Source organism: Anolis sagrei, chromosome 1, assembly GCF_037176765.1.
Source record: "Anolis sagrei isolate rAnoSag1 chromosome 1, rAnoSag1.mat, whole genome shotgun sequence".
NCBI classification, from domain to species: domain Eukaryota; kingdom Metazoa; phylum Chordata; class Lepidosauria; order Squamata; family Dactyloidae; genus Anolis; species Anolis sagrei.
Genome location: NC_090021.1, coordinates 49,680,043 through 49,702,923, shown reverse-complemented (window position 1 = coordinate 49,702,923; position 22,881 = coordinate 49,680,043). Strand labels below are relative to the sequence as shown.

General features: G+C 41.1%; 2 protein-coding genes across 2 annotated transcripts in view; one reads left to right on the top strand and one right to left on the bottom strand.

The window, feature by feature from the left end:
• Positions 1 to 5,972, bottom strand: part of XPO5 (exportin 5) — a 43,815-nt gene extending 37,843 nt beyond the window's left edge. Inside the window, exons 1-5 of the mRNA XM_060754030.2 lie at positions 5,692 to 5,972; positions 2,679 to 2,800; positions 1,383 to 1,455; positions 659 to 796; positions 309 to 491 (exon numbers count right to left, since the gene is read on the bottom strand). Of these exons, the coding sequence (XP_060610013.2) occupies positions 309 to 491; positions 659 to 796; positions 1,383 to 1,455; positions 2,679 to 2,800; positions 5,692 to 5,796 (621 nt within the window). The 5' untranslated portion in view covers positions 5,797 to 5,972. The remainder of the gene's footprint in view (positions 1 to 308; positions 492 to 658; positions 797 to 1,382; positions 1,456 to 2,678; positions 2,801 to 5,691) is intronic.
• A 3,079-nt stretch (positions 5,973 to 9,051) lies between these two features.
• Positions 9,052 to 21,576, top strand: POLH (DNA polymerase eta). The gene is made up of 10 exons (XM_060754032.2): positions 9,052 to 9,280; positions 10,630 to 10,764; positions 11,803 to 12,020; positions 12,570 to 12,739; positions 14,623 to 14,726; positions 15,479 to 15,598; positions 15,781 to 15,904; positions 16,437 to 16,502; positions 18,755 to 18,927; positions 19,178 to 21,576. Exons 1-10 carry the CDS (start codon positions 9,144 to 9,146, stop codon positions 20,019 to 20,021), a joined length of 2,091 nt encoding a protein of 696 aa, XP_060610015.2. The 5' UTR covers positions 9,052 to 9,143; the 3' UTR covers positions 20,022 to 21,576.
• Positions 21,577 to 22,881: the final 1,305 nt, after the last annotated feature.

The following is a 22,881-nucleotide window of genomic DNA, read 5'->3' as shown; positions in this document are numbered from 1 at the left end:
TCTACTTTTAATAACACTCCTCTAATTCATAAATCCAATAGTTGAAGTTTATCACGATCTTTGCTGTAAGAAAATGATAAATAACTCCCAGTGTTTCTTAAATTTAGGTAGGGATTTCTTCTTAATCAGCATCGGCAGCTTGTCTATCTCAACTAGTTCACAAATCTTCAGAGATTTGTGGGAAAATGGGAAGATTTTATAAAAGCATCTGCATGACAAAAGTAACTTTCAAGGGTGGGATACAGAATAAATATGGAAACCATGAGGGTATTCATTCATAACCAAAGAAACAAAAAGGAAACCCTTACCACACGCCTGTATTTGTTAACATTCTGCTGCAGGGTGTTCAGCAGGAAGCTAAAGATCTTATCCATGTTCTGAGTGAGAGTTTGTTGGATATCCCGCCGTCGCTGCGCTGGCAGAGTCTGGAATGTTACCACATCTTCTGCCAAGCGCAGAAGTATGAACATCACCAATTCTGTCTGGGTTTCCTAGAGTCCAAGACAAAAAAACCCCTGAAGTTACAGATAAAATACAAAGGTAGTATTTGGAGAGTAGATTATGAAAAAGGAACATATGTATGCAAGTCTGATGAAATTAGCTGCTACAGAAACAAATTATGAAAAGCTGCAATCTGAATGTAAGATGCAGTCCATACCCCTTGTTTGGAAAGTGTGTCTAGCTCTTTTAACATGTCAGGCCAGTGTTGGGGCCATTCACGCTTGATCATTTCCACCACAATGCGAGAAAGTACATCCTTAATGTGACTTTCTTCCTCTAGAATATTCTGTGTACCCTGTGAACAAAAAATGAAGAGAAAAATGGAAAAGAATAGACAGATAATCCACTGTTGAGAAATAAGATAGGATAATGAAGTTATACAAATACATCATTATAACTTGTCATTTGGTAAAAAACCAGAAGTAAGACTGTAGCTACATTCCTTGCTTGTCTTTATGTCTGTCATTAAGTGATACCACAATATCAATCTGTCAAACAAAAGAAATAAAGCAGGGTCAAACCTAGTTAATATCTGGATGAAGATCACCATGGAATACCAGGGATCTCCAGGAAGAAGCAGGAAAGAATCCTGCCTAAAAACCCTGAAGCACTACTATGAACTAAAGTTGGCAACAGTGAGCTAGATGTGCCAATTGATAACTCAGTATAAGCCAGCTTTTTGCATTTTTATAAGCTCTCTCTTCATTATGGAGTAAAAAAACTTGCAACCAATATAAGACTTTCTTTTTAAAAGTAAACAAACTGCAATCTAGAAATAAAGTGAGGTCTCACTTAGGCTGGTGACACTTTTACTTCTCTCAAAAACATATTAACACTATAAGATAACCTAGCTATTTATTATCACAAATAGCCAAACTCACATTAAATATGAGCCCCATCACATTGTTCTTCAAATACACTTTCTCAAGCCGAGCCATAGTGTTCCAGCGGAATCTGTCCAACAAAACACAAAGCTGTCAATTCTACAGTATAATGAAAACGATATCATGTCTAATGTTGATGTGACAAAATGCAGACTGGCTCATATTGCTCTACTGGAAGGTGTCCTACAAAAAATAGAAAGTGTAATGTTTGCGTATTTAAAATTGGAAAAAGTGACTAGCAATACAAACCTACATAGATTCACGCAGAAACTAGTGACTCTGTCACTCCTATTTATTCACTTTATATTAAGTGAATACAAACTTGTAACATAAAGGAGGAATACGACAGATGTCTAAAAAATTATGCATAATGAATATAGTTTCTACCTTCTTTAGGAAAAGAATATGGGACCAACAATTAAAACTGACTGATAGTAGATTCAAACTAGGCAAAAAAAGTACACCTTCACAGAATATAGTGAATATATACAAGGAACAACATTTAGCACCTAAAATAGTTGAAAAGAACCTCCAAGTTCAGAACCTATTACAGAAAGGAAAGGGCTACAAAATCTGCCTGTGGATTTTAAGCAGACAAATGGCTAGACATTTGTGAAACGGGATGGTATATCAGATGGGCCCCATTTACAGTGACTAATGCAGTTTCAAACTTGCAATATTGATGAAACTGGCTTTGCTGTGCACATGATTACATAGGAAACCCTGGAACCAACTTGAGGCCCAGATGATGATGACACAAACTACAGAGTACTTATACACATTACGGTCATTCTTTTGCACACTTTTGTGGGAGTTTGTTATCTGGCCACAGAAGTTTAAAGCTAGGTTTGAATTGCATGAAATGGTCAGAGTAGAGGGGCTCTTGATCTGATACAAAAAACTCTTTTTTATTTTTGGAAGGAGTATCTCTATGCATGGAAAATCAGACCCTTTCTGGAAGTAGTTTGAGAAATTCCATGAAGAACTGGATCAAATAACTAGTATGTTATAGTATCACAGCTAAGAAAATAGGCAGGAGTCAATGCTACACACAACAAAGGAGAAGACACCAGATTTGCAAAGTACACAGATTAAAAAGAATCTCCACATTGTTTATTAAAGATATTGATTCATTAATACAAAATTAATTATAGAGTATACATCCTTCTGTGAGATGCCACTAGGTTTCCTCTGCTATAAAATTAATCAAAGATAATAATTTCAACAAGTTTATTCTAGAAAACTTAAAAATGATTGTGCCACAGTCCTCCATGTTTATCTTATTTTACTTACTTTACTACATGCTCCAAGATCTGAAGACCAAAATGCCTGACAATAGCAGTCTGGGTTTTTTCTGCCAGCTTCAATCCACATGGAACACACACTGGGCTTTTTTCTTTAAACTCTTCACAGAACTGAAATATAAAATAAATATTTTTAAGTAAGCAAGTACATCCTTCCTACAATAAGATGAATACCTATATATGAAGGGCAATATTAGACTGTAATATTAAAATGTTAAAATTAAAATTAGTAAAATCTGTCATTTGCAGAATGTGGAGAAAGAAATGGCCTACAATTCTGCACTTTAAGCCATCTTAGTTCTAACTGCCATGCCCATCTAGCTCTGAATGCTGCCTTTTGGATTAATAATTGCTACCATCACATTATACATTACATTATTTACTGTACTGTAATTAATTTTTGTGGGAAAATTATGAATCCCAATAGACTGCCATCTCTCCTCAGACCTGCTTTTGGGGTAAATGTTTGGCTGATGAGACCCACACTTTCTGTATATGTCAATTATACAGGTTCCTGTGCATCTTTCTCATTTCTGGCTTTTTCTTTACCCATTTCCTTCCACTTCTGCCAAATCAAAATCCTTAAGTTTAGATACAAAATAGAAACCCAAAGAAACTTGGAAGATGGTGAAAGAAAGAGTCAAAAAATGGTTTCAAACTGCATTCAACCTACAGTGTGCTTTGAATGAAATATCCCTGCTTCTTGGCAGGGGGTTGGACTGGATGGCCCATGAGGTCTCTTCCAACTCTATGATTCTAGTGTAGATCAGGCATGGTCAGAATTCAACCCCCAGAAGTCCTAACACCTCATGTTCGCCCATGCTTGGTGTAGATGCACCCACAGAGAAAAAGAGAAATCAGAAAGGCCTTCCTCATATGCTACTTCTATCAAACAAAAAGTGGGTGCTAGAAATAATATCATACGTAAGCTGACTGGCACAACTTGGGGATCGCAATCAGATACAATGGAGACATCCACCTTTGCGCTTTGCTACTCTGCTGCTGAGTATGCATGTCCAGTCTGGAATACATCTCACCACATTAAAACAGTAGATGTGGCTCTTAATGAGACATGCCGCATTATCACAGGATGTCTACACCCAACACCGCTGGAGACATTATACTGCACCTGAAGTAGCAGCCAGCAATGAAAGAATCAAGGCATTGACATCCCTTCCACACGGCTGAATAAAATCCCACATTATTTGCTTTGAACTAGAATATGTTGCAGTGCGGACTGAGATAACCCAGTTCAAAGCAGATATTGTGGGATTTACTGCCTTGACATTGTGGGATATAGGGCAGTGTGGAAGGGCCCTTAGATAGTGAAAGGACCAAGGCAATGACATCTCCGGCCCATCTCCTGTTTGGATATCAGTCAGCATGCCAATGTCTTAAATCAAGAAATAGCTTTCTAAGATCACAGAGATACTCATAAGAACATTTCATCAAGAAAGAGTCCAAAAGTGGCAGGCAAAAACCCAGAACCTCAATCAGTGGCTGATACCAGATGAGAAACTGGGTGACGGTATGTGCTGCAACGTTACGCTGATTCTGCAACTGCAGCCGTGAGTGAGGGTGACCGATCATGTGGTCGAGAGAGGGGGCAGAGTGCGAGCAGGCAGACTGAGAGGCGGAAGGGGGACAAAGTTGGGGAGATTGTTCATTGTTGTATTAGAAGGAAGGATAGAAAGTGGGGGAAGAATACGAGGAGTGGTGTTAAATGCATATAATACAGTTTATTGTGCACTTTCGGACAACGGAGCTGGCCATGAGTTTTTGGCAGGAATGTTGAATTTGTGGTGAACACCCTCAAGTTTATAGACAGCCTGGATGTGGGCGGGAAACAATATTGAAGAGTTTAATAATATTTTGGGGCAGATAGCTGATTGCTATCCCGTTAATGGTTTTCCCAAACCGTTTCCCAAACTGTTGTTTACCATTTCTCATTAAAGAACTGATACATTCATTCACTGTTATCTGTGTCCCTCCCCTACGTTAAATTACTTCAGTGGTATTGTCCCACGCAATCTGCGTACTCGAAGCAGCGTTCCAGAAACAGCGTAACGCTCGTGGCACAGGGACTCAGTTATCATACTATCACCAGAAACTTCCTCCTGCACATGCAGAAGACTGGACGACTTCGAAGGCACAGAACAGGATGTACTCTGGCACCACGAGATGCTGGGGATAGAAAGTGGAGTCCTCGACATGCGAGTGTGGAGAAGAATAAAACCACAGGCCACTTACTACCACTTACTACCATGCAGCCTGAGCCCTGCCACATGCACAGTGGAGTACCTTCTCACAGCAACACCAGAGGCACTCCAAGTGGCCAGATACTGGCCAAAGGAAATTTAGTATAATTCCAAGTTTTAATCTTTGTGGCTTTAAATACATTATACCTGCATTCTCAATTTGCTTCTCACACAACAAATATATATAAATATGCTACTTCAAAGCATTATTTCTAAAAATCACAAATAATAATAATAATAATAATAATACTTTATTTATACCCCGCCACCATCTCCCCAAGGGACTCGGAGCAGCTTACATGAGGCCAAGCCCAACAACACATCAATAAAACAAAAAGCAATAAACAAAAACAAAAAATACAATACAATTAATATAAATCATATATAAACATTGACCAGACTTGTATCCAAGTCTGGAGACAAAATAGAAGCCATAATAAAAGTGGAAGCTGGTAAAAGAAACTGCTGACGAATTTCGGTGCCAAACTGCATTCATCCCACAGTGCAGACGGGCCCCGGGTCCCTTCAAAGCAAGAGGGGCGCCTTCTCCCTTGCAGAAGCCCTCAAACAAGCTTGCAGCAAACTCAACCAGGCGGACACGTGAAGGTGGCGTGGGGACGGACGGGGCGACCCGACACTTGGAGGCCTGCGGGGCGGGCTCGAACTCGCGCCGGGGATACGGGAACTATTTGGGCCTGGAGGCAGCTGCGAGGAGATCTGCTGCATCTCGATGGCCTTCCCTACCTTGAGGGCCTCCAGGCGGTACCGCTGCGTGGAGGCCGGGTCCATCATCACCGTGACCGCCTTCACCAGCTGCTCGCAGAGGGTGTTCACGGGGTCCCAAGACATGGCGGCGAGGAGAGGGGCTCTATCCGGGGGGAGGCAAGAAGAAGGAGAAAGTAGGCCCCGTTGCCCCGGGCAACCAGGCACAGGGGGGGAGAACCCGAGAGCCACACCGCGCCGGGTACACAAGCCCAAAGGCAGCACTGCGCAGGCGCCAGCAGCCAAACTGTCTCCACTGAGCCTGCGCAAAGCACCGTCCACAACTTGGACGGCTCTGAGTTAGAAACGTAGAATTAGCCCAGTAGAATGCCTCACTCCGTTGATGACACGGAGCTTCCGGGTCCTGTCTACATTATTTTGGACTGGAGGCGGCCTTTGGAATGCGGTCAGAAATTTGGAGCAAAGAGCTGCAGTTACAAGTTGCGACCACCAGAGAGAGGTCGTGGCAATAGCTCCACGGGGTTTCAAGGCCAAAGTCAAAGCGTGGATACCACTATTCCACTATACAACTACATCTAATAATAATACAATATAATAATTATATATTTTACTAGCGGTCCCCTGCCACGCGTTGCTGTGGCCCAGTCTGTTGATCTGGAAAATAAAGTAACGAGAAAGTGTTGGTTTATAATATATGTAATGTCGTTCTGCTTGTGGGTAAACAGTATTTCTTCCTGTTTCTTTGTCAGTGTTGATGTGGAGATTGTCTGGTTTGCCAACTCTGGAATATGCAACATATCATTGTCCTTCTTTAGGGGTCCCTTTCAAATCTATGATACTGCATCTGTCATATACATATGTGTGTGTGTGTGGGAATGGCTGGATGGCCCTTTGTCAGGAGAGCTATGATTATGTTTTCTTGCCCTGGTGAAGGGAGTTGGAATGGATGGCCTTAAGGCAGCATTTCTCAACCTGGGAAATCAAGACCCCGGAGGGGGGTCACCAAGGGGGTGTCATAAAGGTCACCAAAGACCACCAGAAAACAGTATTTTCTGTTGGTCATGAGGATTCTGTGTGGGAAGTTTGCCCCAATTCTGTCGTTGGTGGGGTTCAGAATGCTCCTTGATTGTAGGGGAACTATAAATCCCAGTAACTACAACTCCCAAATGTCAAGGTCTATTTCCCCCAAACTCTATCTGTGTTTATATTTGGGCGTCTTCAGTATTCGTGCCAAGTTTGGTCCAGATCCATCATTGTTTGAGTCCACAGTGCTCTCAAGATGTAGGTGACCTCCAACTCCAAAACCCAAGGCCAATGCCCACCAACCCTTCTAGTGTTTTCTGTTGGTCAGGGGAGTCCTGTGTGCCAAGTTTGGTTCAATTCCATCGTTGGTGGAGTTCAGAATGCTCTTTGATTATAGGTGAACTATAAATCCCAGCAACTACAACTCCCAAATGACAAAATTATAATTTTTGAGTGATGGTCACTCCTTGTGTTGTGAGACATTTTGTTGCCAAATTTGGTGTGATTTCGTTCATTGGTTCTTTTATTTTTAAGGTACTCATTATGCACAGAGCATTTATATATATATAGATATTACATATAATATTACTAATAATATTATTATAGTACAGTGGTATAATACAATATAGTAATATATAATACTAATATTGTGCTGTGCTAATAATATCATATATGAACCTATGAACCATCATGGAGATTAAGATCCTCCAGGGAGGCCCTGCTTTCCGTCCCGCCATTGTCACAGGCACGATTGGTGGGGACGAGAGACAGGGTCTTTTCGGTGATTGCTCCCCGGCTATGGAACTCCCTTCACGCTTGCCTCTCGGTACCTATATCAGATAGGCACAAAATGATCCTTTAATATTCCCATTGCATATTCTCTTACAATTGGATTATTAAGCATTGTATTGTATTGTATGTGAATTTGTGTCCTAGCATTGAATATTTGCTGTGTATATGTCGTGCTCTGCCCTGAGTCCCCTTTGGCGTGAGAAGGGCGGAATATAAATGTTTTTAATAAATAATAAATAAATATTTTATACTCATATAATATTGATAGTATAATGTAATACAATATAATACTATTAATAATACAATTTAATAATTTTATATTCCATATTACATGTAATGTTACTAATATTACAGTATAGTGGTATAGTGTAATATAGTAATATATAATACTAATATTGTGTGATGCTAATAATATATTGTATGTACATATATTAATCCCTAAACAGCTCCGGCCCTATTTATCTGTCCGAATGGCTTCTCCCCTATGAACCATCAAGGTTGTTAAGATCTTCTGGAGGGGCCCTGCTCTCGGTCCCACCTCCTTCGCAATCATGTTTGGTGGGAACGAGGGACAGGGCCTTTTCGGTGGTGGCCCCTCGGCTCTGGAACTCCCTCCCGATGGAGATTAAATCTGCCTTTTCCCTCCTGACTTTTAGAAAGCTGGTAAAAACATGGCTTTGGGATAATGCATTTGCAGAATGATGACTGAGTCAATAACTGCTGACCTTTCTGGTGGATGGCGATGAATTTGTGATTCACTGTGACGAACTAACTTTTTTGTAACTTGTACGAATTGTATGAATTGTATTTTAATGTATTTTATATTGATGATGTATACTGTTTTTTCTTATTGTATTGAATCTTATGTTGTTAGCCGGCCTGAGTCCCTCCTCGGAGGTTGAGAAGACCGGGTTATAAAAACTCTAAATAAATAAATAAAATAACTTGTAAGCCACCCTGAGTCCCCTTCGGGTGAAAAGGGCGGCATAGAAATGTTGTAAATAAATAAATAATAAATAAACCTACACTGTGGAATTAATAGAGTTTGATATGACTTGAACTCCGACATCTTCCACACAGCTGTATAAAATCCACATTGAATTGGATTATATTGCAGTGTGGACTCAGATAATCCAGTCCAAACCAATATTGTGGATTATCTGCCGTGATATTTTGGGCTATATGGCTGTGTGCAAAGACCTTCCCATGGTCCAATCCTTTGGAATCCAGATCTCTCTTGGGAAACTATAGCTCCCACGAGTCTAAAGCATTAAGCCCCGGGAGTTAAAGACTGCATTGCTTCTTCGTTGTAGAATCAGCAAGAATCGCTTGTCTTCTTCCCACTTTCCTATGTTTATGTTGTATGTAGACAGTTTGGCGAAGAATATCTGCGTCACGAAAGAAACCAATATGACGTCATCACAGTTCCTCGACTACAGCGTGGTGGAACCCTGACATGTCCCTTCAAGACTCCATTTCCCAGCAGGCATTGCAGCGACGCCTTGATCCGTTTCTCTCCTTGCGTTCCAAGAGCGTGCGGAGCCACGCTGCAACCTGCGCGTTGCGTCACTTCCTTTTCTTCCCTCCCTTCCGCCTCTGAGGAGAAAGAAGGCGGGAATTCCACTCACTGAAGGAACTTTCTGAATCTTTTCCTGAGGATGTCTCGCGGGCGGGAGCGGGTGGTGGCGCTGGCCGACATGGATTGCTTCTACATCCAAGTGGAGCAGCGCCTGCAGCCCAGTCTGCGCGGGAAGCCCTGCGTCGTGGCCCAGTACAAGACCTGGAAGGGCGGCGGGTACGTGCCTCGGCTCCCTTGGGCAATGGGAGCAGGCATGGGCCGACTTGGGCCCTCCCTCCAGGTGTTTTGGACTTCAACTCCCACAATTCCTAACAGCCTACCGGCTGTTAGGAATTGTGGAAGTTGAAGTCCAAAACACCTGGAGGGAGGGCCCAAGTCGGCCCATGCCTAATTTAAAGCTCCTAGGTAGGAGCTGTTTGGCAGTGGAATATGCTGCCTCTGAGTTTGGTGGAGTGTCCTCTGGAGGTTTATAAGCAGAGATTGAATGGCCATCTGTCAAGACTGCTTTGAACGTATTTTCATCAAAAACTCATAAGAATCCATAGCAGATACACCCTTAGTCTCTGGAGCAGTGGAAACCAATCTCCAATAGGGTATCCTTTTCACATATTTAAACACGACTATCATAGAATCCAAGGGCAAGATGGATGGATGGCATCCTTGAAGTGACTGGACTGACCTTGAAGGAGCTGGGGGTGGTGACGGCCGACAGGGAGCTCTGGTGTGGGCTGGTCCATGAGGTCACGAAGCGTCGGAGACGACTGAACGAATGAACAACAACATCATAGAATCCTAGAGTTGGAAGAGACTTCATGGGCCATCCAGTCCAACCCCCTGCCAAGAAGCAGGAAAATTACATCCGAAGCACCCCTGACAGATGGCCATCCAGCCTCAGTTTAAAAGCTCCCAAAACAAGAGCCTCCACCACACTTCACGGCAGGGAGTTCCACAGTTGGACAACTCTCACAGGAAGTTATTCCTCATGTTAAGGTAGTTTCTTGTAGTTTGAAGCCATTGTTCCACGTCCTAGTTTGCTCCCTTCTCCCTATGACTTCCCTTATATATTTATACATGGCCGTCATGTCTCCTCTCAGCCTTCTCTTCTTCAGGCTAAACATACCCAGCTCTTTAAGCCACTCCTCATAGGGCTTGTTCTCCAGACCCCTGATCATTTTAGTCGTCGTCCTCTGAACACATTCCAGCTTGTCAACATTTCTTGTCAACGTACTGCTCTCAAGCCACGCGTCCCCCATTCTGTATCATTGCATTTCATTTTTTCTTCCTAAGTGGAGTATCTTGTATCTTGTTGAGCTTCATTTTGTTAGTTTTGGCCCATCTCTCTAATCTGTTAAGATCGTTTTGAATTCTGCTCCTGTATTCTGGAGTAACCTTCATTTATCCAGGCTTCACTTCCCCCAGAAGCTCCTCATGGGGCATTTGTTTGACAGTACTCAGCCCTTAGGCTGACAGTCTAATACTGATACACAAGGAAAGGGGGTGGCAGTGTGGGAGGGCATAAAACCCAGTAGTTGCTGCATCCCCTTTTCTTTCTGTGTCAAATTCAGAATAATTGCTGTGAGCTATGAAGCACGTGCTTTTGGAGTTACCAGGAACATGTGGGCTGTTGATGCCAAGAAGCTGTGCCCAGATCTCCTGGTGGCTCGAGTGCCAGAGGCCCATGGTAAAGCAGACCTCACCAGGTAAGTCTAGTTGTTATAGCTTCTCTTGGATGGTATTAACTTAGGTAGCAGCCTGTAATGAAAGGACCAAGGCAATGACATCTCTGGCCCATTCTCTGTTCGGATATCAGCCAGCATGCCAAGCCTTAAATCAAGAAATAGCTTCCTAAGATTTATAGAGGTACTTGCAGTAACACCTCAGCAAGCAAGAGTACAAAAGTCACAGGTAAAAACCCAGAACCTCAATCAGTGGCTGACCAAATGAGAAACTTCCTCCTGTGCAGACAGAAGATTGGGCGACTTGGAAGACACTGAACAGACTTGCGCTCTGGCACCATGAGATGCAAAGCCAGTCTTAAGAAATGGGGCTACTAAGTGGAGTGCATTGCCATGCGAGCGTGGAGAAGAGCAAACACAGGCCACTTACTACAATTCAGTCAGTCTGAGCCTGCTACATGCACAGTGGAGGACCTTCTTAAAGTGACACCTGAGTCACTGGAAGTGCCCAGCTTCTGGTCAAAGGAAATTTAGTATAATGCTAAGTTTTTAACTTTGTGGGTTTTTTTATACATTATAACTATATTCTCAGTTCATTTCTGACACGATAAATATAAATAAATCTGATGTGGATTGTGAAATAATCTGGAGTAAAAACTAGTTTGAGAAGGAAGTTGATCAATGCTGCTCTTTCGTGCTCTGAGTATGAGGTGGTTTTTACGAAGCATGTTTAGCTGTTATTCATAACTAGGATATAATGCATGTTGTCTGGCTTTAACTGAGCAATATCCTAGGATTCAAAAATTTATCTCCCAGTGTGTTCTTTTAAATAGTGTATTGGACTTATTCTAGTTTATTCAATCCTTATTCATTATCTTAGTATACTTGGCAGTTGATGAGGGGAAAGTGCTGTCGTTTTGGAGAGTATTGAAGCTCTAACACACACACACACACACACATATATATCTCATTTTCTAGTGGTTGACTGCTTAATAATAATCCAATTGTAAGAGAATGTGCAACAGGAATATTAAAGGATCATTTTGTGCCTATCTGATATAGGTACCGAGAGGCAAGCGTGGAAGTGATGGAAGTCATGTCTCGCTTTGCTGTGATTGAGCGAGCCAGCATTGATGAGGCCTATATGGACTTAACTAGTGCTGTACATGAAAGGCTTCAAAAGATGAAGGGACAATCTATTGAAGCAGAACAATTGGCCACTACCTATGTTGAAGGATTCCCAGACAACTTTGCATTAGAAGAGACTGCAGATAATAAAGGTATTCCATAGCTTCAGACGTGGTATTCCATTGCTCTGCTTTGCCTTTCCGTTCCTTTTATGTTGCCCTTTAACCTTTCTTCTTTTTACATTTTCCCTTAATTTTGCTCAGAGAATATTTAATTTGAAATATTGGTGCTTAAAAGATTGTGAAAAGAATCCAGAAATCCCAGATATTCCATATATTATTTTATCCCTTTAATGGTTATGGTGGTACCAATTTATTAAAAAGTGGCCTTGAAAGTGAGCACCTTACTTTCAATTCTTAAGCCATATCTTTTAATACACCATTTTAGATAAGCTGTCTAATACAGGTAGGATCTGAGGATGCTTGCCATAGATGCAGGCGAAACATCAGGAGAAAATGCCTCTAGAACATGGCCATATAGCCTGAAAAAACCTACAACAACCCAGTGATTCCGGCTATGAAAGCCTTCGACAATAGCACTGCATCTTTTTGGTAGCCTTTCTGCCCTCTTGCTTTGCTCTGATATTTGTTATGGCGAGATCATTATGTGTCTTCTTTGAGTTGGTTTGTGTTTCATTTTAGAAGAGTGGCGGCAACATGGTTTGCGCCAATGGCTTGAGTCACTGCCTTTTGAAGATTCCAGCAATCCAGAGCTGCAGCTGACAGTGGGAGCTGTCATTATGGAAGAAATGAGGGCAGCTGTGGAATCCGTCACTGGATTTAGGTGTTCTGTTGGGATTTCTCATAACAAGGTGAAATGAGGACTTTAAAAAATGAACTCAGTGATGTGATGGATCTGGGACAGATGAAATATTTAATCAGTGCAGCATAGCATCCATAAGAGAAAAATAGTACATACGATGAGAAGAAACAATTGTAATTCAGTTACAGATTTCTCTATTCAAATGAGTGTTGGACAGCAGAGCAAATTTGATATGTAATCTCTAGTTATATTAGCAAGAATTTTTTTACATCCTTATTACACCAGCTCCACTGGCTGCCTGTTAGCTTCCGAGCACAATTCAAAGTGCTGGTTTTGAGCTATAAAGTCCTAAACGGCTCTGGCCCACTTTACCTGTCTGAACGTGTCTCTCCCTATGAACCATCAAGGACTTTAAGATCATCTGGGGAGGCCCTGCTCTCGGTCCCGCCACCATTGCAGTTGCTTTTGGTGGGGACGAGAGACAGGGCCTTCTCCGTGGTGGCCCCTTGGCTGTGGAACTCCCTCCCTAAAGAGGTTAGATCTGCCCCTTCCCTCCTGACTTTTTGCAAGACACTGAAGACTTGGCTGTGGGAGCAAGCATTCGCAGAATAGACGGTTTTTATTGGCTTAGATGAGATTGTATGGACCGCATTTTTTGTACTGATTTGAAGCACATTTTCAACTTGGTGAACTGTTTTTAAATGTATATTTATTATCGTTTTATGTAATTGTGTATTTTATTGGTGTTTTTATATTGGTGGAGGCTGCCCTGAGTCCCTCTTCAGAGGTTGAGAATAGGACAGGATAAAAATGCTCTAAATAAATAAATAAATAATGTCCAGTATCTCTTCAAGCTTTATTCCTGCAAACGTGAGGTGAGCCAGTTGTAGTGTTCTGTGGTCTCTAGCGAGCGGGATCATATTTGTATGAACTCCGCTAATTGTTAATAACAAATAATGCAGAACCTTTGTGTCCGATCCAGTTTGCTGCTGTGTGTGTCCTAGAAGTTCAGTTTTGGAAGATGATAAATGTTCTTGTAAGGCTGATATATACAGCATGGTAATATGTTTCTAAGACTCCCTGATGGTGCAGCAGATTAAACTGCTGAGCTGTTGAACTTGCTGACCGGAAGGTTGGTGGTTCGAATCCAGGGAGCAGGGTGAGCTGGTGCTGTTAGGCCCAGCTTCTTCCAACCTAGCAGTTCGAAAACATTCAAATATGAGTCGATCAATAGGTACCTCTTCTGCGGGAAGGTAATGGTGCTCCATGCAGTCATGCTGTCCACATGACCTTGGAGGTGTCTACAGACAGTGCTGGCTCTTCAGCTTAGAAATGGAGATGAGCACCACCCTCCAGAGTCAGACACAACTAGACTACTCAGTGAAACCTTTACCTTTAATATGTTTCTTCCTCTGAATTCAGTGCTACTGTTGAGCAATCGGGGGGGGGGGGGGAGCTGACTTCAGGAACTTCTGATGATTGGTGTAACTACTATTCAGTGGATAACTGACCTTCAGACACAGTTGAAAGCCAGGATGCCTAGCATCTCACAGGTGGAAATATTGCTGCCTGGATTACCTCTTTCGCATAGTTGTTTTCCTGCGAAGTGCTAGAATCTAGATTCTGTAACTTAAGATAGAAGTGAGAAATGTGTAGCCCTCTAGATTTTGTTGGTCTGAAGTTTTTAGAAGCTTTAGTCATCATACCAAATGACAGAGAATTGTAACACCTGGAAGGGTCTTTGCCTCTGTTCTGTGGTGAAACATTGATGATCTCCTGAGTTTGCCATAAATAAGTTTTCATTCTTTGCATTCCACATGTTAGGAATGAACAAGATATTACTAATAAACTCAAGATGATTAAGATATTTGTTCAAAAGCCTGTAAAAATAGAAAGCTTGGGTTCTTAAACTGCCCACTTTTTAAATTCTAGGTATTAGCAAAACTGGCTTGTGGCCTCAACAAACCTAATCGTCAGACTCTGGTGTCACAGGCGTCAGTCCCTCAGCTCTTCAGTAAGATGCCAATTGGAAACATGTACGTAAAAGAGAGATTGCATTCACGAATTTCTGAGTTATATTTCTCTTTTGTATCTTAATTGATGAATGTGCTTTCTGTGCTCATTGTAAATACAAGATGGTTGCCAAGTGACTATTGAAATAGAAAACATTTTAGCACGGTATATGGGGCAGGGAAATAGGGTTAGAAAAATCCTTAAATGCCCATGGCAGAATGTGGGGGAATAAAATGCTTTGAGCATTTCTTGCCTTATACAAAAATCAACATAGTTGGTATATATTAAAATTGCTAGTTTTAGATGTATAGGCATTGATCCAAATCCTATCAGTAGTCCCAGCTAGAGTAAACCTATTGAATCAGTGGGTTAAGTGTTGACTCATCATTCAACAGCTGATTCATTGGATCTACTCTGGTTGGTTTGCCAACAACATTCAAACCATCGGATTAGTATTTCAAACATAAACACAAATGCAACTCTATTCTAAGGAATGCTAGATACCGATACTATTTTTATTGACATCTTTCCTGATTGGTTCTTATAAACATGATAATGTAGTTAGAGAAATAGTTACTCTGTCAGGTGTCTTTTGTCAATGTGTTTCAGCGCTCCTTAACTTTTGAAGCCAAAGCCTACATTCCCTTTCTTTTTGCTGGGATAGCATATACAAATTTGCATATGAACTTTCCTTTCACTATTTGTTTAAATTTTTTGAGCTGTTATTTTTTTCCTTTTTTTTTTTTTTTTTTTTTTTTGCCTTTTCCTCCTATAGCCGCAATCTTGGAGGGAAGCTGGGCGCCTCTGTCGCTGAACTTCTTGGTGTGGAATATGTGGGTCAGCTGACCCAGTTCAGTGAACAACAGCTTCAAACACATTTTGGAGATAAGACTGGGTAGGTGACAGTACAATATGAAACAAATACATAAAAGTGACAAATACCTTTGATTTATTTGTCCCGGTCTGCAGTGACTCAGATGGAACTGCCATACATTTTAGATGCCGCTTAAATAGATTTGTATCTCTTAGGTTAGAAACGTGATGTATTTAACACAGGTTTCCTGATATAATTTGCAGCTCCTGGTTGTATGACTTGTGCAGAGGAATTGAGCATGAGCCTGTGAAACCTAGACAGCTGCCAAAATCCATTGGCTGTAGTAAGAACTTCCGTGGAAGAGAAGCTTTGGTTACGCAGAAGCAGGTATGAAAGTGCAGAGGGAACAGAATGATGTCTTTCTTGAGGACAGGACTATCAGGCAAGGCTGGAAAATTTAGTGCATGTTTTTGCTTCTTTTCTATAGTCAGGCCCAGTAATTTCATTGTCTTCTGTGTTAAACACTTTTCTCTGGCATGATCAATTATGAGATTGGTAGATAACTATCCTGTACAGTTGCATCTGAGGAAGCAGAGTACTTACTACCTTTTATGACTTACAAAAGATGTGATATAGGAAAAGAGCAGTTATTCTTTGGCTGTGTGGTCTTGTTGAGAGCCTTGCCCTGTTCCTGCCATTTAACACAATATCTTGTCATACAAGGGTTCATAACAAAAATATTGCTAACCCTGCAATGTTCTATGACGTTTCTAATGATTTATGGATTTGGAAGACATGTGTTTGTATTGCTCCCAATGGATATAAACTATCTCATGAACATGCCTTGTATGGCTTGAGTTATGTTGATATTGTGCAGTTTCCAAAGGTAGTAACAGATTCTGTGGTCATACTGTTGTAGGTACAACACTGGCTTCTGCAGCTGGCCTTGGAGCTGGAAGAGAGACTGAACAAGGACAGAGATCAAGTAAGTACTAGAAGAGAGAGGTAGTGTCCTTGTTCTCCAAATGCTATCTGTCCAAAGGACATGTGTGTAATCTGCAGTGAGAAATGTCGAGTACTTGCCTCTGACTTTTGTTTATCCCTTTTGGTATCTCTAATGTTTTTCTCAGGCTGTCAGTTTCTTGTATGTATGTAACTTATACAAAGTCCGAACTTGTATCAGCAAATTAAGAGATTGATATAAACCAAAGCAAAGCCATAGATATTGATTCTATGTATCCATGTACATTTGGCTTTGAATGGCCCTATTTGGGAGGGTGTTGTGGGATATATTACACTTCGGCCTTGAATGTTTTAGAACAGTTGGTCATTCTAACTCACTCTTTCTATTTAGAGTAGTTTTATGTACAGCAGCACAGGAAAAAGTGACTATTTGCCACATGTGCAGTTTTGAAGGATACGTTTTAACCTCTGCCTCAAACATCCCCTCCACTTAGCTGCTTTTAAAAATAATTTTAAAGAGGGCTTTTTAACTATATTGGGCTTTTTCCTTGCATTCAATGGTTTTAATTGTTAGGTGTTTTTTTTAACACATGTTGCATTTAATGTTTAGTAAATAATACAGACAAATTTGATGCCAACAGTAGAACATTGGGTTTGAATATAAGGAAGCCACTTCTAATATCATCTCAGTCCTAATGCAGACAGGGTATCTCTAAGGAAGTAATGATTTATCTGTTTACCTCACAGGCATATTTTAGTAAGATTATTTACAAAGCATGCCAGAGATCCCACTTCACTACTACATTGTGGCAATTCCTTGTTTACTCTTTTTTCTTAGCTCTTTGAAGAAACATTTGGAATTTTATTTTTCAATTGAACAAAATGGCATTTATTGAGTTCCCAAACTATATCTCATTCCAGGTGCTGCCACAATACAGATACGTTTTGTATGTGTTTTACCCAGAGATGGGCAGAGTGCAACCCTGTGTCTGCATGTGGCCTTTGTGCCCCAGACCATTCTTTTTCTAGAAAAACTCCTACAGAACCCAGAATAAAAAGCAACCTTCCGACTTCTAGCCACCCCTGGTTTTGTTTGGTTTTTCTTTTGACATTTTAAACACTTCATGTCCTCCCAGACCCTGATTTAGACTAAAGGTGAAAAGCCAGTGGCTTCTCAGCTACTCTTGGACTTGCCCTGGGCATTTGATCTGCTTGCTGGGGCTGATGTCAAGAGACATCTAGAAGGCAATACACTTATTCCACCTTGATTGTAGACTATGTCCTGTTAATAAATGTGACACGATTCAGACTGCAGACCCCATAAGTGCAAGCTGTTGAGATTTCATTGCATGTCACAATTGAGTGGAGCTGCTTGGATACCTGTTTTTTATTAGCTATAGATTGGGAATGGTGGGGAGGATCTCTTTCATGGTGGTCTATGTTAGAATATTTTTGGATTAATCTAGGCGGATACCTCTTGACTCATGTAATATCCAATTTCTTGATGTCAAATATATTTTGTCAGGATCCCAATTGTGTGTGTGTGGTAATCTGTAATATCAGTGTGCAAAGGGGTTTTGTAACACTTCAGAGACTGAGAGAAGGAAGTTGGTAGCAAAACCAACTACAGTCAGTCCCCAAGTTACAGACATTCAACTTATATACTACTCGTAGTTACAAACGGGGGTGAGACAACAGGAAGTGAGAGGAAATTCTACCCCTAAGAAAGGAAATTCAACCCTGGAAAAGTTATCATGGGGAAAACGTGTCTCCAGTGGAGCTTTCTCACCAATCTTTTTTTCCACTGCAACCTAAAATGTTCAAAATACAATTGCCACTGGGACAGAGAGTGAGGTAAAATCTGAACAGGGGTACATACAACAAAAAAATGCTACAAGGTTGCTAACCCTTCCCTACACTATACAAAACTAAAAGAAGAATATATTTGGCTGGAGTTATAGTTAAAAATGTACTTGTTCTGACTTACATACAAATTCAACTTGAAAACAAATCTACAGAGCCAATTTTATCTGTAACCTGGGGGCTGCCTGTATGTATTTCCTTGGATGCATGAAGTGTCTGGAAACATACATACATACACATATATAGCAGTCCTATAAAGATCTGTTCTGGGGGACACCATTCCATTCATCCGAGGAAGCACAGATAGTCTACAAATTTGTCTCCAAAGTGCTATGAGATCTGTGTGTGTGTAGGTACATAGATGTGTTTGTGTGCATTGATATATTCATTACTTCATCTTTCTTCCACCAGAATAACAGGACAGCTAAACAACTGAGCATTGGGATTCGTATGCAGGGTTCCAAAAATGCCAGTGGCCTGTCTCGCTGCTGTGCGTTATCTCAGTATGATGCCCACAAAATCAGCCGAGATGCCTTTGCAGTAATCCAGAACTGCAATGCTGCAGGGGGGCTGCAGGCTGCATGGTAAGATGTGTTTTGTTTATTTTTTTACTAAATGAAAGGGTATGTTTCTGAAGAGGGGAGAGTTCAGGTTTTATTTCTGTCACTGGTCTGTCCATTACACAATATATATATATATACCAAATACAACAGGGATAAAAATCAAAGTCCTAGAAATGTGGGTGCCAGGAACTCCTTCCATAGTTAATGAGTGTGTTCAGTCTTCGAAAGTTTTATCTCCTTTTGAAATTGTTGCTAACTTACCCATTTGCAGGTCTCCTCCTGTCACCCTGCTTCAGCTGTCTGCAACTAAGTTTGTAGAGGAGGTGACATCTTCTGGGGACATTACTGCCTTCCTGAGTAATGATAGCCAATATTCCCAGCCCGCCAACATCAGTGCAGAAATCCCAAATGCCAGATCCCTTGGAAGCCCCAAAAAGGAGACAAATAAGAAGCCCACAAATGCTATTCAGATGCTGTTTCAAAAGGCAGCAGAGAGGAAACAGGCCCAGGTGGCAACTGGGTCCTCTCTTCCTGGTGTCGCTAATGAAAGAGCAGTGCAATCAACTGAAGAATCTGCTGACTTCCCTGATGAAGGATTCATCTGTGCCAGCAGCCAGACTCCACAAGAACCAGTGGAACGAAATATCAGCAAAAGCACACAAAACTGTGTGCCAGAACAGTTCTGCCTAGAACAGTCTTTACCCATCTCTGGCCCTTTGATTTGTTCTGGTTACACAGCCCCTTTGGAAATAGCAAAATCTGAAGCCTCATCAGAGCTTGAACTATTGAAAGAAAAGACAGTGCAGTCTCCCGGATTTTCCTGGACAGGAGCCGATAGCTCGACTCCTTCCTCCTCAGATGACTGGATATTATGTGAAAAATGTAAACAACAGGTTGCAGTGTGGGAGTTCACGGAACACTTGGACTATCATTTTGCTGTGGAACTGCAAAGCTCTTTCTCAGGATCCAGCTCCTTCAAGCCACCTACACCTGTTGGCAGTTTCCCGGCAAAAGGCAAAAGCAAATCCAGGACACACGCAGCCTCTAGTGCCAAACGGCCAAGGCAGGACACAGTCAGGACATTGGATTCCTTTTTTAAGCGGCTGCCTCCTTAAATGGCAGCTCACTTGAGCAACTGGCAATCCGTTTCAGAGAACAAAAGTGCAATTTTCCTAATAAACTATGCTTAATAAATCCTGCAAGGAACTAATGGTGTTGTGAGGGAAAGAAAGCTTTCATAACAGACTTGTTTCTGCTGCTCCATTTCTTCTGTCAATTGCAGCCTTATATGAAATCAGGGTTGCTGTATCAAGATACTACTGAAAGGATACACCCAATTGTGATGGCCTTAGTGGCAATATATGTAGTAATCGCAAGCATTTTTATGTAAATGCTTCTTCAATTATTAGATCAACTGCAAGAAGTGTAAAACTCTGCTTAGAATCAGTAAGTGATATGATATGGGCTGTTTCAATACTTTTTGCAAAGTGTCCACTCATTTTGCCATTGAACTTGTCACATCGAATGGGTTGTTTGATGGTTCTCAGCATGTGATTTTTAACTGGGATTAAAGCCAGAGAAAAAAATTTGCGGGGGAACACATACAGGTAGCCCCCAAGTTACAAACATCTGACTTACAAATGACTCATAGTTAAGAACAGGGTGGGACAACAGGAAGTGAGAGAAATCTACCCCTAGGAAGGGAAATTCACTTCTGAAAGACTTATCATGGGGAAAAGGTATCTCAACGGAAGCTGTATGAGTAATCCTTGTTTCCACAACAAGCCAAATTTTTCAAAATCCAATTGTCACAAGGACAGAAAGTGAGGTGAACTCTTCTGGACAGGGGCACAGACAGCAAAACAAACAGCAGCAGGGCGTTAAACCTTCCCTATGCTATCCAAAGTACACACACACACAAAATGTCTGGAGTTAATTTGTACATGAGGCTGGCTTATGCATGTGAATATACCGTATTTACTTGAGTCTAATGCACCATTGGATCTAATGCGCACCTGTTTTTGAAATCCTGAAACCAAAAAAGCTATTTGCTGGTGAATGTAAAGCACAATAGCAAAAAGTGCACTCTGTCATTTGGACAAACGTGTGCATTATAGTGGCTTCCAGCTTAGAATTCCTTTTTTTAAAACAAGAGTGTTCGGACATCAAAGCTTTCAGCAACTGAAAAGAAAACCTTGGAGTGCATCTATGCTGTAGAATGAATATACTTTAACTGCCCTGGCTCAGTGGGGGATGTAGTTGGGGATCATGGGGGCTACGAAGGAATGCTGAAGCCTCACCAAACTACAAATCCCAGCATTGCATAGCATTGAGCCATGGCCATTAAATTAGAGATTATGTCCCTCAAAGAGGAGCTTCTGAAGCAGCTTCCCCTTTTGCTTTGGCTCAGCCGCAAGATTATTGTATAACTCTAATCTAATGTGCACCCTAATTTTGTGCAGGTAATTTAGTCAAAAAAGTTGAGCATAAGATTGGAGTAAATAGAGTACTATATGCAAGGACTCCACAGCAAAGATTTCAAGTGATTCAGAATGGTAGCTTGGATTTTCTGCATGGAAAGCACTTCAGAGTAAATCCTCATGCAGATGGGTTTCCACCATGAGTGCATGTTGTGATCACCTGGAGATTAGAATAAATTATTAGAATCAATATTTTGCTTCTGTCATCTTTATTGTATTTTGCTACTGGAGGGTAGGTTTAATTCTCTGGAGGGTAGGTTATAATTCTTTCAAAAAGATCTTGTGTGGTGAAGTATTTTCAAGATAAATATATAAATTGTGACCCTCAAGAACTACCATGGAAAAGAAGCAAAGCTAACTTAATTGGTTATATAGTACTGATGTGATAATGATTGGCTGTTTTAACAGACATAGAATTCTAACACTGTGTAGTAATACGTTTTTTTAAAAAGCTCTAAGTGGTCTGTTGAGTATGGATATTATCATTTAAATCTTAAAAGTTCAGTCTGCATGTTTTGTTTTCAAAAGAAATTATTGCATGGGGGGGATCTCAATACTGTTCTTGGCTTATGATAAAGCATATCAAGATAGTCTCTTTACTAGATGTTAAGTATAAAGAATACTAATAGGTTTGACATGCTCAATAGAAACTGTAACCTATTAGGATCGGTCCACTGTGTTGTGATAGGAATAGTGTCAGGGTCTAATTTAGCTAGTGTTCCCCAGCATTCACCAAACACAACATACAGGCTGCAAAAATATCCTGTCGAGCAGTGTTTCTCAACCTTCCTAATGTCACAGCCCCTTAATACAGTTTCTCATGTTGTTGTGAACCCCTAACCATACAATTATTTATGTTGCTATTTCATAACTGTAATTGTGCTACTGTTATCATTTGTAATTCACTGGACCAGATTTGGCACAAATACCCCATACAGCCAAATCTGAATACTGGTGGGGTTGGGGGTGATTTTGTCATTTGGGAATTGTAGTTGCTAGGATTTATAGTTAACCTACAATCAAAGAGCATTCTGAACTCCACCAACGATAAAATTGAACCAAATTTGGCACACAGAACTCCCATGACCAACAGAAAATACTGGAAGGGTTTGATGGGCATTGACCTTGAGTTTTGGAGTTGTAGTTCACCTACATCCAGAAAGCACTGTGGACTCAGTGATAGATCTGGACCAAACTTGGCACAAATATGTTTTCTGATGGTGTTTGGCATCCCCTCTGAAACCCCCTTGCGACCCCCAGGTTGAGAAACGCTGCTGTAGAGTTTGTGTTAAGAGGAAACAAGCAGTAATCAGCAAATACTGCTACTACCAGTTGTTGAATTACGTTTTGTACTCAAGTACTATTTTGCTTTCTTCAGTTTTCCAAACAGTGTCAAATTAATCTATTAATGGCAGTAGGGTATCTCTTCTCAGAGTAGTGACTCAGAACCCAAACTGGTGTGGCCTCTCTGATAAGGGAAGTCAGCATATACTGG

What these genes read in the sequence shown, in the direction of transcription:
- POLH (XM_060754032.2), top strand. Translation starts at nt 9,144, where the DNA reads ATGTCTCGCGGGCGGGAGCGGGTGGTGGCGCTGGCCGACATGGATTGC. An exon ending in AGAGACTGCAGATAATAAAG is followed by an intron (nt 12,021 to 12,569) that starts GTATTCCATAGC and finishes GTTTCATTTTAG; the next exon opens with AAGAGTGGCGGCAACATGGT. An exon ending in CTTTGGTTACGCAGAAGCAG is followed by an intron (nt 15,905 to 16,436) that starts GTATGAAAGTGC and finishes ATACTGTTGTAG; the next exon opens with GTACAACACTGGCTTCTGCA.